The 14785-nt window shown below is 39.3% G+C and overlaps 1 protein-coding gene across 1 annotated transcript in view; it reads right to left on the reverse strand.

Annotated features, from left to right (window-relative positions):
* KCNRG (potassium channel regulator) overlaps positions 1 to 14785 on the reverse strand; it is a 17194-nt gene continuing 2409 nt past the window's right edge. The window contains exon 2 of the mRNA XM_063392056.1: positions 1 to 13267. Within this exon, the coding sequence (XP_063248126.1) occupies positions 13015 to 13267 (253 nt within the window). The 3' untranslated portion in view covers positions 1 to 13014. The remainder of the gene's footprint in view (positions 13268 to 14785) is intronic.

The raw sequence follows: 14785 nt of genomic DNA on the forward strand, positions 1-14785 counted from the left end.
AGTACAAGACAAAGATGGACAAGAATTCTGTTTTGGAAATCTGTTAAATTACTTGTTCCTCAACCAGTTTTACGAAGTGTGGTGAATGGTAGGTTGTACAGTCAGGAAAAGGATTTCACTGCAGATTTGATAACATTGTGTAGCCAGACAGCCCCCTGTTGGTTGTATTGCTGTGGAGATTCTAGAAAGGAATTGTGCTTGAGTTCAGCTGTTCATTGCACTCAGCAAGCAATTTTTTTCAATCCCATATCACAAATACAGAAAGTGGAGGAAGAAGAAAAATGTGTGTGCTCGTAAAAACTACCTTTGAATCAAGTTTTATCTCTTCTGTATAAGAAATGTTAAAGCTTGGTTAAATAGAGGGCCTGCACACAGTTTCTTGATGCCTTTAGAGAAGTTTATTTTTAAATTGCTGTACTAAAAATGTAGAGCAGTACTTCATCCTTGTGATAAAACTTAAGACTGGAATGCTTTAATAACACATTTACAGCCTAAGGCAAAGTATTGAGATATAGTTCTGTCAAAAATGCGGGGTTTTAAAACGTAAGAGTTTGTAAGCTGGCAGTGAACTAACCAGGTACAGCCTTATTTAATGACTGAGACTTGCTTGCAGGCACATCTATGAGTTTGTGCTATTCAACAAGGTACAATTTTACCAGGAGTCTTGGGTGTTTTTTAATCACATTTGCTTTGCTTTAAGATGTTTTTTGTATGTGTTTTAAGTTACTACCACTGCAACTAGCTGCATACTCTGTTTTCTCATATGTTGAGGAAGGGAAGAAGTTCTTATTCAAAATGAAATTCATGTCTCATGCTGACAATTGCAGGATGCTTACTGGCATTTTGGCTTTTTTTTTTTTCCAAAGTGTTTGTAAAGAGAACCTAAAATCTCCCCTGTAATGGTCACTGTATATCCATGTAGTGATGGAATACTTTAGATACTGTATGAAATGTAGTACTGGGTGATGCTAGGCTTCCAGAAAGAACTGTCACAGAGGTACAGGATCTTCTGCTCTGAATGAAACAATACATAAATTATCTCTTTCTGTATCAGGTATGGCCAAGGTTATAACACCTCATCTTCATTGAAGGAATTGGGTTTGTGGCTGAAAATCCATAGGTGTAACAGTGCTACAGAAACTGATGTGACAATTAGTTTTCTACTACAGCACAGAAGACTAGCATGATGCCAAGAAAGCCAGAGTGCTGTAGGACTTTTTCTCACTCTCAGAACTCATTTAAAAAATCAGTGATCAGGTATCTTGGAACAGCTGGAAGAAACAAGAGGGTAAGGTGCGTACTGTGATTGAAAAGAGGGAATGGGAAAAATGGGGACAGAACAAAGAGCTGGTTTAAAATTGCCATGACTTACTAAAATCCCTCAGAAGAGTTTTAAGAAACTACCTGAAACAATCTCAAGGCAAGGAGAAGCCTCCATGAAACAGAAAACCTGGGTTTCAGAAGCCTGAGGAGATTCAAATTCACATGTCCTGGTTCTGAAAAAATACCCAGTGGAAGTTGCCCACAGATGTTCTCCATCTTGTTAAATCAAGGATATGCGCAAAAAAGTCACAAAACTATTTTGTTCAAAGTTGTTGGCAGTGATAACTATTGCTGTTAGCAGATGAAAGCAAGCTGCAGGTAGGATTTCAAAGGGTAGTGGAATTTGTTTTTATTGGCCCAACTGTGCAGTTGCTTGCATGTTCCATATTCTTTTCCTAAGATGTTTCCTGAAGTAATGGTAAAGTCAGCATACAATAAATATAAGTACCCATTAAAGCACACTAAAGGAATACTTTATGTTTCCAGTAGATGAACACTGAGATAACAAAGTATTTGTAAATGGCATCACAGCCCTCTATTATGCCCAAGTTCTGTATTTTACTGCTGAAGAGAGCCACCAGTAAAGGTGGCTTTAAACTGCTTTATGCTCCTACATTCTCTAAATCTGCTGAAGATGGAAAGCAGGGAGCAGCATAAAAGAACTTCATAGCTGTTCAGCAACCAGCAAGGGGATTCACCTCTTCCCTCCTGCAATCTACCCTCAGACTGCTTTCTTTCTGTGTTTGAAGCAGCTTTTTGAGTCTTTGGGTTTCAGAGGTTTGTTTGGTTTGGGTTCTGTTTTTTTCACAAGAGAGTTTACAATCTCCCTCTTAAATTAGCACCATAGGTTAGAGCCTGTTCTAGGCTGAAGATTCAAATAACTTCTCCTGTTCAGAGAAATTAAAATATTCTTCTGAGGAGTGGTTAGTCCATTCCCAAATTAGGATTGATCTTCAGGACTTCCTCATGGTTATTGGAGTATCTTTAATTTTTAGTTTGTATAAGTAATCCAAGTCACTTAAAACATACAGATAATTTGCAGAGCTGTTATATTGTGATCCCATTATTTTATGCTTATTCAGGCATAAAGTAAGTAGCCTGAGAAAAGCACTACCTTTTGCTATGAATATATCTCAATTTCCTCCAAAACAGCAGGGTTTTCTCTTTAGCTGTGAACAATTGTTCAGACGAGTGGACATTTTTAATCATAACTGACAGAATCCTAACTTGATCTCCAGTTTTTTTTATGTTTACTGCAGTATTCTTTTAAAAACAGCACCTGGTCCTGGTGATTTATAGTGTTTGAGCTGCTCAGGCGTTCAATAGGCTCTTCTTTTGGGACATCTACACCTGAGGAAACTACTATAAATCTCCATAAGGCACATCCTTGAGATAGGAATTTCTCTGTCACCCTTTATGTTAAAACCAAATAATTTATATTGAACTTATTTACCCCTGATACTTCCTTTAATCTGCCTCTGGATATTACATGGGCAAAACTAAAAAGTATCCTCCTGAATTCTAACATCTTTAAGAATACTTGTAATTCTTCTATGTGTGTGTGTGTGTGTGTTGTGCATTGATACAGAGGCGCTGCATGCAGCCATGAGTACCACTAGAGCAGAAATTTTTCAGCAGTACCTGTGAAAGCAATAACTTAATTTCTTTGTGTAAGAGTGGTGTTAATCCATCCCCTCATTCTTCAAACTGCCAGTGGCTACACAGCTTATCATTAACCAATGATAGTAATTTTGTTTTTCACTAATCTTCATTGCTTTCTTTCTTACTTTACCTTCTTATTTGTTTATATTAACACTTAAAGAACTGTTAAGATGTGGTTTAGCTAAGAAACTGTAGCATTTCTGGGTTTTGGGTTTGGGTGTTTTTTTGCTTTGGTTGGAGAAATTGCTTCAGCCTAGGAAGGATTTCATGTCTCTGCATACCCCGTGAATGAGCATGACCTCCCTAGCATTCAGACATTTGCTATGTAATGTGCTGGAGTCATTAAAGACTGTCTACATAAGATGCACTTTACTTGAGTTGATGAGCATCACATGAATCTTCTAAGAAAGCTGAGCAAGTGAAACATCTTGCCTCAAGATGTTACAAGTGATACAGGCACCTGGCTTCTGGTTCTAGTTTGCCTGAGCAGAAACACTTGAGAAAGACCAGAGCTCTTTTGCTTTTCTAACTTCTTGTCCTAGGCTGTCAGCAAGTCTCCTAACATGTCTAGACCTCGATTAGATGGAGACAAGGAACAGAACATTTACAAAATAGATCCTGATTTTATCCTACATAAATTCTTCTGAAGAAATTAAGCACAGCTCAGACTTGGGAACACCAGGCAGTCCAGTGATGCAGAGCTGGAGTTTTCATGATGCAGTGGTCTACAGTTCTTGGATTCCGTGGTAGCCATAATGGTAGAGAAATTATCAGTAACAATGTGGCACCAAGAATTAATTATAGCAAGGTTGAATTGCTCTTGAATCCTTGAGCTTCATCAGAGAAATCCAGTTCCTCACTGTCAAATCAGGCTCAGAATCACCCCTCATAAACTTCAATGGGTATCTGGCCTTCAGTATGGATGCAAACATTCTCAACTCTGCTGGTACTCAGAGATCGTTATTTATAAGCTTCTGGCATCCTGTAGGACTAGTTCCAATAAAATACTTGTGTGCTTAGTCAGAACCAGAAGAATGAAAGGTTCTGTACAGTTCTGTTTATTTGGACATCCTACACCAGTAGAAAGGCAGATGTGGTTCACATTAGGGGAGCTTATACAGATGGGAACTTCCTGTATTTTTCAGCATCTCTCAGATTCAGAAGCATTAAGGTTGGAAAGACTTCCAAGATCTCTAGTCCAACCATTAACCCAGCACCACCATGCTCACCACTAAACCATTTAGCCAAGTGCCACACCCACATGCCTTTTGAGCTTTCCCAGGGATAGTGATTTACCCTGGGCAGCCTGTTCTAATGCTTAACCACTCTTTCAGTGAAGAAAGTTTTCCTACTGTTTTTTTACAATCAAAACCTACACTAGCACAATTTCCTCTCATCTTGTCACTTGTTACCTGTGAGAAAAGACTGACACCCACCTTGCTACAACATCCATTTAGGAATTGCAGAGAGCTTGTTTGTTTGTTCTTCCAGGTAACAAGTGACAGGATGAGAGGAAATGGCCTCAAACTGTACCAGGGGAAGTTTAGGTTCGACATTAGGACGAATTTCTTCTCAGAAAGAGTAATTAGATATTGGAATGGGCTGCCCAGGGAGTGGTGGAGTCATCATCCCTGGAGGTATTTAAGAAAAGAGTGGATAGGGCACTTGGTGCTGTGGTCCAGTTGACAAGGTGATGTTCATTTTGTCATAGGTTGGACATGATTGGAGAGGTCTTTCCCAAGCTAATTGATTCTGTGAAAGCTGCCTCCAATGACAGGAAATATTGATACCTAAAGCAATAAGATGCTGAAGTTTTATATCTGCTGCAGAAAGAATTACCTTCTGAAAATGAGGGTCTCAAATAGAGTATTATTAATTAATATTGCAAACACTAATTTGAAATGGTAAACATTGCCACAGACATCTAGAAAGGGATTTAGTTATGGTGCAGTAGAGAGCCTTTATGGCATTTCCAGAGACAGACATCTTGATAAAAAGTATTTCTTTATGGGTTTTCAGAAGCACAAGAACCTATTCAGTGTTTTGCATTCTCTTTTATAGACAGGGTTGTACACACTCTTAGATCCCCAAGAAGAGTAAACACCAGTTGCCAAGTACAGGCATCACAAAAGCATAGGCTTTCCAACCCTGCAGGCCTGCATGCCCTACAGCAAAGCAGCACAAGACTTCAAGAGGAAAAAAGAAGACAGCTTCCTTGTGTGTAGCAGTTCACCTGCTTCTTTCATCCACATGGCAGTGTCTGACTGCACTAGAACATTTGGAACGTTTTTAAAGTTGTACCTCTTCCTTTCAAGCACTGAAATGGTTTTACAATGTGTTAATGCCTACCAACTGTCACAGAGATTCGTGTATTCTATTTTAGTCACTCACTGACTTCTTTTTGTCCAAGGTGTTTTATGAGAGCATGTTAGATCATTAGTAACACTGCTTCTTTTCCTATGGAAAAGAGATCCCTTTTTATCTCTTAAAAAGGGAAGGGGAAGTGTGGTAGTGAGCCAATTCCAGTACAGTATTCACTTTGGCTGTCCCAGATCTCAAGAATGTAAATACGCACAGCTGAAAGATCAGATACAGAGAAATGTTTTCAGCCAGCAGTTTATCACTACCACGTTAGAAAGCCTTGAGAGCTCCGAGCTTTCAAAACAGTTATTTCCACACTGTTTACCACCCTGCATGGAGGAACTGTGTGGTCTTTCTAGGTGTCGTTGCCTCCAGTGTAAGACCTGTGTGCTTGTCACTGCCTCTTTCAGAACAAAAACCTACATATGCATGCATGTTCTGAACACTCCGTAAATGATCTAAGAACTGTCAATAAATCCTTCACTCATGGCTTTGTCTTGGTCCTGAGGGTAGACAAGAAGTCAGCATAGATGCCTTCACAGAAGATATGATCCAAACCATAGCAGTCTGATGTTCATTAGCCTTCTGTGACTTCACATTCATCTTTTCTGTTCAATCTCAGAGCCTACCTCAGCTCATTGAGTTCATGGGTCAGAGGGGGGTGAGACACTGGCACAGGGTTGCCCAGAGAAGCTGTGGAAGCCCCATCCCTGGAATTGTTCAAGAGCAGGTTGAATGGGGCTTGAAGCAACCTAGTCTATCAAATGGCATTCCTGCCCATGGCAGAGGGGTTGGAACCAGATAGCCTTTAAGGGTTCCTTCCAACCCAAACCATTCTGTGATTCGAGGGGTCAGACTTCAATAGCTTTGCACAAGACACAGTTACAGCACAGCTCATGAGAACAAACTATAGCCAACAGAGGAGTCACTCAAGTGTTCCTGTGCCTGCTACGACATTTTCCAGCAGGGAGTCCCCAAAAGATGAATCTTGCAAAAAGATCATTTGCCCATCATTTTTCCGATATATATTTGTAGAGGTTTTGGGACTGTCTATGGACACCAGTGAAGTCTAGATTGCACTATCACTCTTCAATTGTCAAAGAAATCTTATAGGAGCAGAAAGCAGTTTTAGCCTAACCAATGATGGAAGAAACTTCTGTTACATCAGGGGCTATGCAGATACAATTTTTCATTCACATTCTTGACATGGCCATATTTAAGCTACTAATGTGTTCTGGGGATCCACGTGGGGATGTGTTCTGAGCCATCTTCAGAAGATAATGTTTTGAACAACTATAGGTAGCAAATTAGTATTATATGGCTTAAGGATAGAATTGCAAATGGAGAAAACAAAAGGTAAACCAGTCTGTTCCAGGAGATACCTTTCCAGTTTATGGGAAATTAGGAACTTACCAACAGGGTTAGTGCTCACCATAGTGCAACTGGCATTGAAACAAAGGCCCCCAACTGGACATATCCAGCTTAGCTTCTGTTTCCAGATGTGAGGTGTCAACATGACTAATCCATTTGATGTCTGGATCCTGCAATGTTTTACTTCACAGCACGTATGCAGGAATTACCTCCTAAAGAGAAATTTTCTTCTTCAGGTATGCAAATATTACTGGAAGATATTCTATAGATGCATTAACCTAACACATTGGAAAAAAATAAAACATCCCTATAGTCTCATGAACATTTAAGTCTCTTGTCCATGTTACTCTGTGCCATTTCCAGGTTTGTATAGCAGCTGTTACCCACCCATTTGTTCACCCCTGTGAGCTCTGCTTTTCCTTGTCCAGTGGCATTAACATTTCTGGCAGCTCTATCCTCTCCTTGGTACAGTAAGTTGTGTCTCTTTGCTCCCACAAAGGCCATGACTCTTTCTAGCCTAATGTTATTCCTTTACTTCCTCTCTGTAATGGGAAAGAAGTGAGTTTGCTGCCTTCTGTGTATCTCTGCCTGTCCTTACCTGTCCTTTCCTCTGTTCCACCAGCACCTGGCTGAGGAGCAGGCTGAAGACAGTAAAAACACAAAGATTAAAGGATGGAAGGATCAGCATGCCTTCTGTTTATTGTTGAATACAACATTGTAAATAAACCAGTATGTCAGCAATTATTTTATTACTCAGTTTAGATATCACTGGGGAACAAAAAAAACCCCATAAACCATCCTTTTCAGAAGGCCCTCAATGAAAGCTACAAAATGCCTTTAAAATTCAAAGAAAACTCGGTTCCTGGCTCCAAAGTACGAGTAAAACCCCAGACTTGATGTTTCTGATCTATTGCCTTTTTTTTTTTCTTCCAATGGAGAATCAGGATGGAACAATGTTGCAATGTTTAATTCTTCGCAGTTTCAGCAAGCACTCAGCTGACTGCTGTAACAGTAACTTGCTTAGAAAGCAGAGCCCTAAATTAATTTTCTACACCAGACTTGTACACATTACTGTTTCCAACCTTTAGGGCTACATTCGTCATCTTGCTGACCGGAAAGAAGACACCAATTATTGGACTATTCCATTAGAATGAAAACAGTAGAAATGGAGGAAGGATTCTTGGAAAAATTTACACATCAGATCACACTTCAGGAGGTTATTTCAGCAGAAACTACATGATGGTCTAAAAAAATGAGGGTTTTTTTTTAAATAGAAGTCAGATTTATTTGTATTTTATATGATGACTAGTGATTTACATCTTACCCACCCATTTGAGAATATTCAGGGCTCTAGGCATATCTCCAGCCAGAAGCAGACTATTCAAGTCATTGTTGGTCCATCCATTTACTAGTTACAACAAGGCCTTCTGTGACTAATTATGGTCTGACTGCAGCAGGAGAGGCAGCTTCAAAGAATGGGAATCTTCAGACACACTAGCAGTTCCCTTGGTTCCCAAGTTCGTTATTTATGTGGATTACATTGAGCTGACAGATTTAACTGGGTTGTTGAAGATATGGTCAAAGAAGCAGAGTCACTCCCTTCCCTTTTATTGTCTTCTGAAGACATAACAGTCATATGCCTCTGTCACTAGAGAGAGGAAGTTCTCCGTTGCTGGACTTCATTTGGGGTTTTATAGGCTGTTTCAGTAGCATTTGGGAATAGATCAATATAATATTTGGTAGGGAGCTGTATTTCTTCATGATGCACTGTAAATCTTTTATTGAAGATACTCCCACTGTTTATTGTTGAAAATCGATAAAAGTAAACCTTGTAAAGTTAAAGCCTGGCAATGGTTCAGCACAAATCAGAGGGAAGGAGTAAGAGGCAATGAGCCTCCCTCCTCTTCTTGGATAATTCCCAGCTTGTTTCTCAGTGAATATTTAGTAACACTTTCCAGCAATCTAGGAACAAATTTTTTTAAAAAAAAGTATTCAGTTATGAACGCTTCATTGTGAACTCAAACAGGACTTTTGATCCACTCTGGTGGCTTTCTGGTACTGAATTCAGTTGGGGATCAAAACAAAATATCACCCAGGTTATGTTGGATGTACCTGAGACTTACGCACTTGAGAGACTGACAAAAGCACATCAGCCTTGCTTGGATCAGATTAAGGGAGTTATTTTTGAGCACTGGAAAGCTGGAAACCAACCAAAATAGGTAAAAAGTGGGAAGAGTTCAATGGGCAGAAAAGTTTCTCCAAAGTTAACAAAAGCTACTATCACTGGGCATGATGCAATTATTCCAGCATCGTTGTTTTCCCCTATGGCTATTAATTCCTCATCTAGTACTTCCATTAAATTCAATTATGAAGGTAAGTGAAAAATGGTTTGGAATTGTTTAGTAAAGGGGAAAATTTCCCAGTACTATGGCCAGTGCAAAGAGATCAGTCTTAGTCTAAACAGCACCTTAGTCTACTGTATCTATTTTTAGAGCTTTATTTAAATGTCTATTCTTAATCATTTATACAATCACGTGAGTGCTGACTGCAGGACCTATAAAAATGCAGTGCCTGCACTTCCCAAAGAAACAAAAACCCTCATGAACTGTCATTGAAATCAATACCCAAAGAACAAGAAGGTATATCACAATAGACTCTGTCCTTCCTGGTATCAGCAGAATACTGAATAATTCAAGTGGTAAATAAATGACATGTCCCTGAAAGGGATAAGAATGACACAAGAGAGACTTCCCAGTGTGTGAAGAAGCAGGCAAAAAGTTACTTAAAAGCATAAAAAATGTCACCAATCACTAGAAAAGGAAGTCAACATGGTGTAAGAACAGGGGGATGGAAGAAGTGTGTGGTACCTCTACTCTGTTGGGACATTCAACAGGCACCACAAGATTGTACTGGCAAAGCCCTTGACAGACTTGAATATAGAAACACAGGATGAAACCCAACTATAAAGGAGAGAAATTGATTAAAATGAGAAAGTGTACAGCAAATGAGGCATTGTTTTTCTGAATCATCTGGCTTTTGCAAATCGTACAAGCTATCACCTCATTTTGGATGATCTGCCATGTTCACTGCAGTCCCCATGAGTGGGATGGGATGATGGTGCTGCCTTACCATTTAGTTTCTTTTTTGTCTGCTTGCCTGTTACAAAGCACAGAGGGCTCACCGGCAGTGAGTGAGGGGGCTGCCCCAGCACTGTGGCAGTCCCTTTCTAGCATCACAGGCATTAGAACAGTTTGCACATTTCTGCTGAATCCAGGGAAAATTAAAAAGGCAAATACAGCAGTGAAGTTTACTGAAATCAGCAAATTTTGCATATTTACTGGAAAAAAAGGAATTTTCTTGAGAAGGTTGGCAATGAATTGAAGAAACGGATTATGTCAGGGATCACAAATTACTTTATTGGAAAATAAAAGTGAAAATGTCTCAAAATCCCATTCCCATTTAATCAAAAATAGAGCTAGATGTGAGCAATCAGAGCTTCTGGTTCTGTCACATGTGAAAGCACAACCAAGTCACCTTCAACACGCTGCTAGTCTAGCAGAGATTGTGTTGTGAGATACCAGAGTTGAATTGCCTGCCAAAGTTTGGGTGCAAGTACTCGGTTTAGCACATAATGTGGTTTTGACAAAACAACTTTTAAAATCACTCAGACTCATAGTTCTTATCAGCCAAATCCACTTGTACAGCTGTTCCCTTCTGTGTGAACAACTCTGCTGAGCACACACACCACACAGTCTGCTCTCTGCTGCATTCCTGCTTGGTTGGGGCTTCAGAAGGGAAGGTGCAATAAAAACCTTGGCCACTACTCCTAAATTCCTGCCTTGGTGCCTGCAGGTTACACTGCACACCACTTCAAAGAGGGCACAGAAAAATTGCCAGTCTGTCTCAGCAACACTTCGCAGTAGCATAAATAACCTCGCAAGGTGGAGGCCAGCTGAAGATCCTCCTAGTAAATCAGAGCTGTTTTTATACTCATTTGTCCGTGAATGAACATAATTTCACCTGTTCCTCCACAATTAGTGCTATTTAGTTGTAGCTTGAAGCTACACAACACCTGCAGCTCTACCATCACTGCTTCCTTTTTCTGTATAAAGAAATCCAGTAAGGTGCTTTCCTTGAAGAAATTCTTCAAGGAAAAGCTTCAAAGGCTTCAATTAAATTAATTTATTCAATCAATAATCCATTTAAGTCATGGATGTCCTACTGGTATCAGTCAGACACTTTCAACAGATTTCTATCAGGTTGTTCACACACATGCTGTCAAACTTAAGGAACTACCAGTTAAAAAAAACCAAAACAACAAAATGAAAGCATTGTGGGAGAGCCTAGTCATGTTCTCTGCAGGAACACAAAATGACAGAAGGTAACACTTCTCAGTTCAGAGCTAAGTAAGAATAAATGCTAGAAGAACTCTGGGAACCCAAGCTTGTTGATGGTCATGTGCTTTGCTTCCAAAAGAAGCACTGTCACAACACACAGTTACCCAAGGGCGAGGTAAAGCACGTATGTCATCTAAAGGCTCTTTACAGGACAGCAACTTGCACTGGTATATTTTCCAGAGCCAGATGTTGTATTCATAGAATGATGCTGGAGCTAAATAAAAATTAACCTGTGAAAGGAACCAGAAAGTGCTCAGCCCATCATAAAGTGTTACTGGAATGGTTGTATCAAACATTCATTTTGCCAAGACATGGAACACGGATGTTGGCATAGGTAAAACCTTTGGGGCTCTCTAAAAATTGAAGTATTTTGTCTTTTCTTTCTCTTTATTAATAAAAAAAAGATGGTTCTCACCCTATGAAATATCTTACTTCAAGACAAATATGAACACACTGACATTATTGACCAAAAAAAAATCCCATTTGAAGTGAAAGCATTCACTCTTACATTCTCATTTATTACATTACATAACCTGTAAACAGCTTAGGAGATGTAGTCCCATAATCACATTCTCAACCCAAACAGCTCTAGGACAGGCAAAGACCTCACTGTTTCTGCTCAGCTTCTGAATTTTGCTGAAGCTGAAATGCCCAAGAAATAGCCAAGAAAAGAGGAGTCCAACACTGGCACCACCAGCCTGGGAAGATCCATTTCACTGAAACTCCTTAGGACAAGCAACAGATGGCTGATCCCATCCCCATTATCAAGTGCTGCAAATAAAGCAATGCATTCACATTCTAAAACTAATGAAAAGCCAGATCTAATTGGTCAGCCAAAAAAGCCCAAAGTGGTTCTTCTGGGCTGTTTGAAGCCTTGGGAAGATGGTGTTTTACCAGCAATAAAATAGAGATGCAGCTAATGAATCCCTCAAGTTATTGCTATCTTCTTTCCCTGCCTTGATGGAAGGAGAAAAGATTAATTTATAAAGCTTCATTAACTTACCTCTCTCAGTACCTGAGCTGATTTTAGCCTCTTTACAAAGCTTTGTACAGGACTAACATTCCCAAAGCTCTTAAACCCACTTCTGCTAAGCCTTTCAACTGTGTTGTACTTAACAAGTGCTAAAAAATCCTTTGCACTGTTTTGTCTGAAACTGTACAAACTCCTTCATCTGAAGGGCTGTTTATCACATTTTCATCCTTTTTATGGTGAAAGCAGTAAAAATTAACTGACCTTCAGTTCACAAAGATCTTTATCATTTAATTCTCAGAACCAAAGAGCATCATAATGCCACCAGAGTGGGAGGACAGAGTGTTCTGCAAGAGCCAATCACACATTATTTCAGATCTCAGTGATGGCTTTCACAAAGCCACACAGCAGCACAGCTTGGGATGTTCTCCTTACACTGCTCAGCCAATTGCAAGAGAGTCAGTGACTGGAAGCACTCATCAATCATTGGGATTTTCATTCCTCCTCCAGCCACTTCTCCAAACTGTTGGGATGACAGTTCATCAAGATGTTATTTCTTCATGTATTACCATGTCTTTTAAGTCTACTTGCAGATTAGCACAGAACATAAAACCAATTTTGTAGACAGGATGGCTGATGCTTTGCAAGTCCTCATATAAATTTTAGCCACAGAGAAAAAACAAAAACAACTCTTGGAAATGCTGAAATCTGGTCCACAAACCCAGTATTGAATCTGGGCTTCTTTTATTTAAAGAGGGTGGAGCAGAAAAAGGCAAGAAAGCATTTTTTCCCTAAATACTTTAAAGAAAATGTGTTTGTTACTTCCCTCAATAGCTGCAGTTTCAAACAAGCCAAAACAAAACAAAACAAAAAAGGCCACTATTGCTGACACATCCCTCTTCTATATTCAAAAGATGGAAGGAAATGCCTTCATTTCCCTTTCTGCACTTGGCTTCTCCTTGCCTGTGCTACCCCAGAGCTCCCTGGGGCTTGGTTCACCATGATGGCAAGGCCTGGTGCCCTCTTCATCCTTTCAAAAGTGTAGCATTCAACCTTCTCTTCACTGGCGACTGTCCTGGTGCTTATGAGGTGAAATCCATCTTTGAGTAAAGTGTCAAACAGCAGGCCTAGCACATTAGTACCGTTAATCAGCTTTCTATTATCAGGCTTTATGGAAACATACCTAAAATCAGAAAAAAAAAAAAGCAGTTACAACACACTTTAACTACTTCTTGACAGCATAGACGAACACAGCTGCACTGTTTACAGCAACCAAGGCTCCAGATATTTTTTCCTCTTTTAAGGACAACTGGACTCTTTCCTTCATTATGAGTAATTCTCAGTTCACCGAGTTATGTGCTGGGGAAGAAATGCTTCTCTTTCACACCCTCCCCCACCACAAAACTTACTTTCTTAAGAAGTATCTGTGACAATCCCCATCTTGTCTCACTAAGTGGAGGAGAAGGGAGCAGCAGGCTCTGCAATGCTGCAACAGTTTTTCAGGTAAATGATGGACAGCAAAGTCACGTTCACCCAAAAGCATCACTCTCCAACATACAGGATCTCTCTCTACAAAGAGTGACATTTATTGCAAAGTTACCTTGTACAGCAGGTCCTGTGGTAACAAATATGAAAATCATTTTCACATGGCCTCGAATGATTTTATTTGATATAAAGTACAGTGTAAGAATCTATCCAGACATTCTGAGGAGCAGAAGTCAGGTAAAAATACTATTACAAAATATATAAACTGACAGGTGAAACTGTTCCACAGTTCACAGTACACCAAACATTCATGGAAAGCACAAGAAAGGCAAAAAAATCCATGTCACCACAAAGATTAAGGAGACAGAAATTCAGCAAGGCAACATAATCAAATTTGACTTGTTTCATTACTCAAGATAAGCTTTTTTATTGATCTGCAGAGCAAAGTCTGAAGAAATAGTCTGAAGAAAAATTGGAAATATTTTCCCCACTACTTAAGTTGACATAACCTACTCAACCAATTGCTAGTCCATTAAAATTAGTAATATGTTACAAATTTAAGGTTTGGCACACAAACATACATATTGCTTCACAAATGCAAAGTAGTTCTTATTCTACTTTCTTAGCCAAAAAAAGCTGGAAGAAAGATAAACTTTATTTTCTTAAAAAAATAATCAAAAGACTGCTGTGTTGGTTCATGTATTCAAATAGAATAACCCTTTTGGAAATATTTCAATGAAATTTCCATAAAATTCCAGATGTTCTAACAGCCACAGAGGACAAATTAGGTCAACATTTTCTTATACAGTAAGAACATGTCTCCATACAATAGAGACATCCAGCAAAAGACAGTTTAAAAACTCTAAGTAGTCATTAGAATACGACACTGCTATCACAAAAATTACTGATACATGGTTATCTTCATAAAAACAGAACCTGGCTCTGAATTCAAAGAAAAGCCACTGTGAAGCATACAGTTAATAATCTGTCTCTTCTTTCCCCCCGAATAAAAAGCTCCACAAAAGCTTTCCAGTCTCCAAAATGCTGTCTCAGTTCCACTGGAGTTTTTAACCCTTCTTGTTATTCTCTGTTTCCTGTTCTCCATATGAAAGCCTTTTGCACCATAAGCTAGTGGAGATTTTAAGGCTTTCCCCAGTACTTCTTTGTTTCCTTTCCTTCATTTTACTCTGTTTTTCATATTCTCTAGAAGGTGATA

Source organism: Prinia subflava, chromosome 3 (genome assembly GCF_021018805.1).
Source record: "Prinia subflava isolate CZ2003 ecotype Zambia chromosome 3, Cam_Psub_1.2, whole genome shotgun sequence".
Taxonomy (NCBI): domain Eukaryota; kingdom Metazoa; phylum Chordata; class Aves; order Passeriformes; family Cisticolidae; genus Prinia; species Prinia subflava.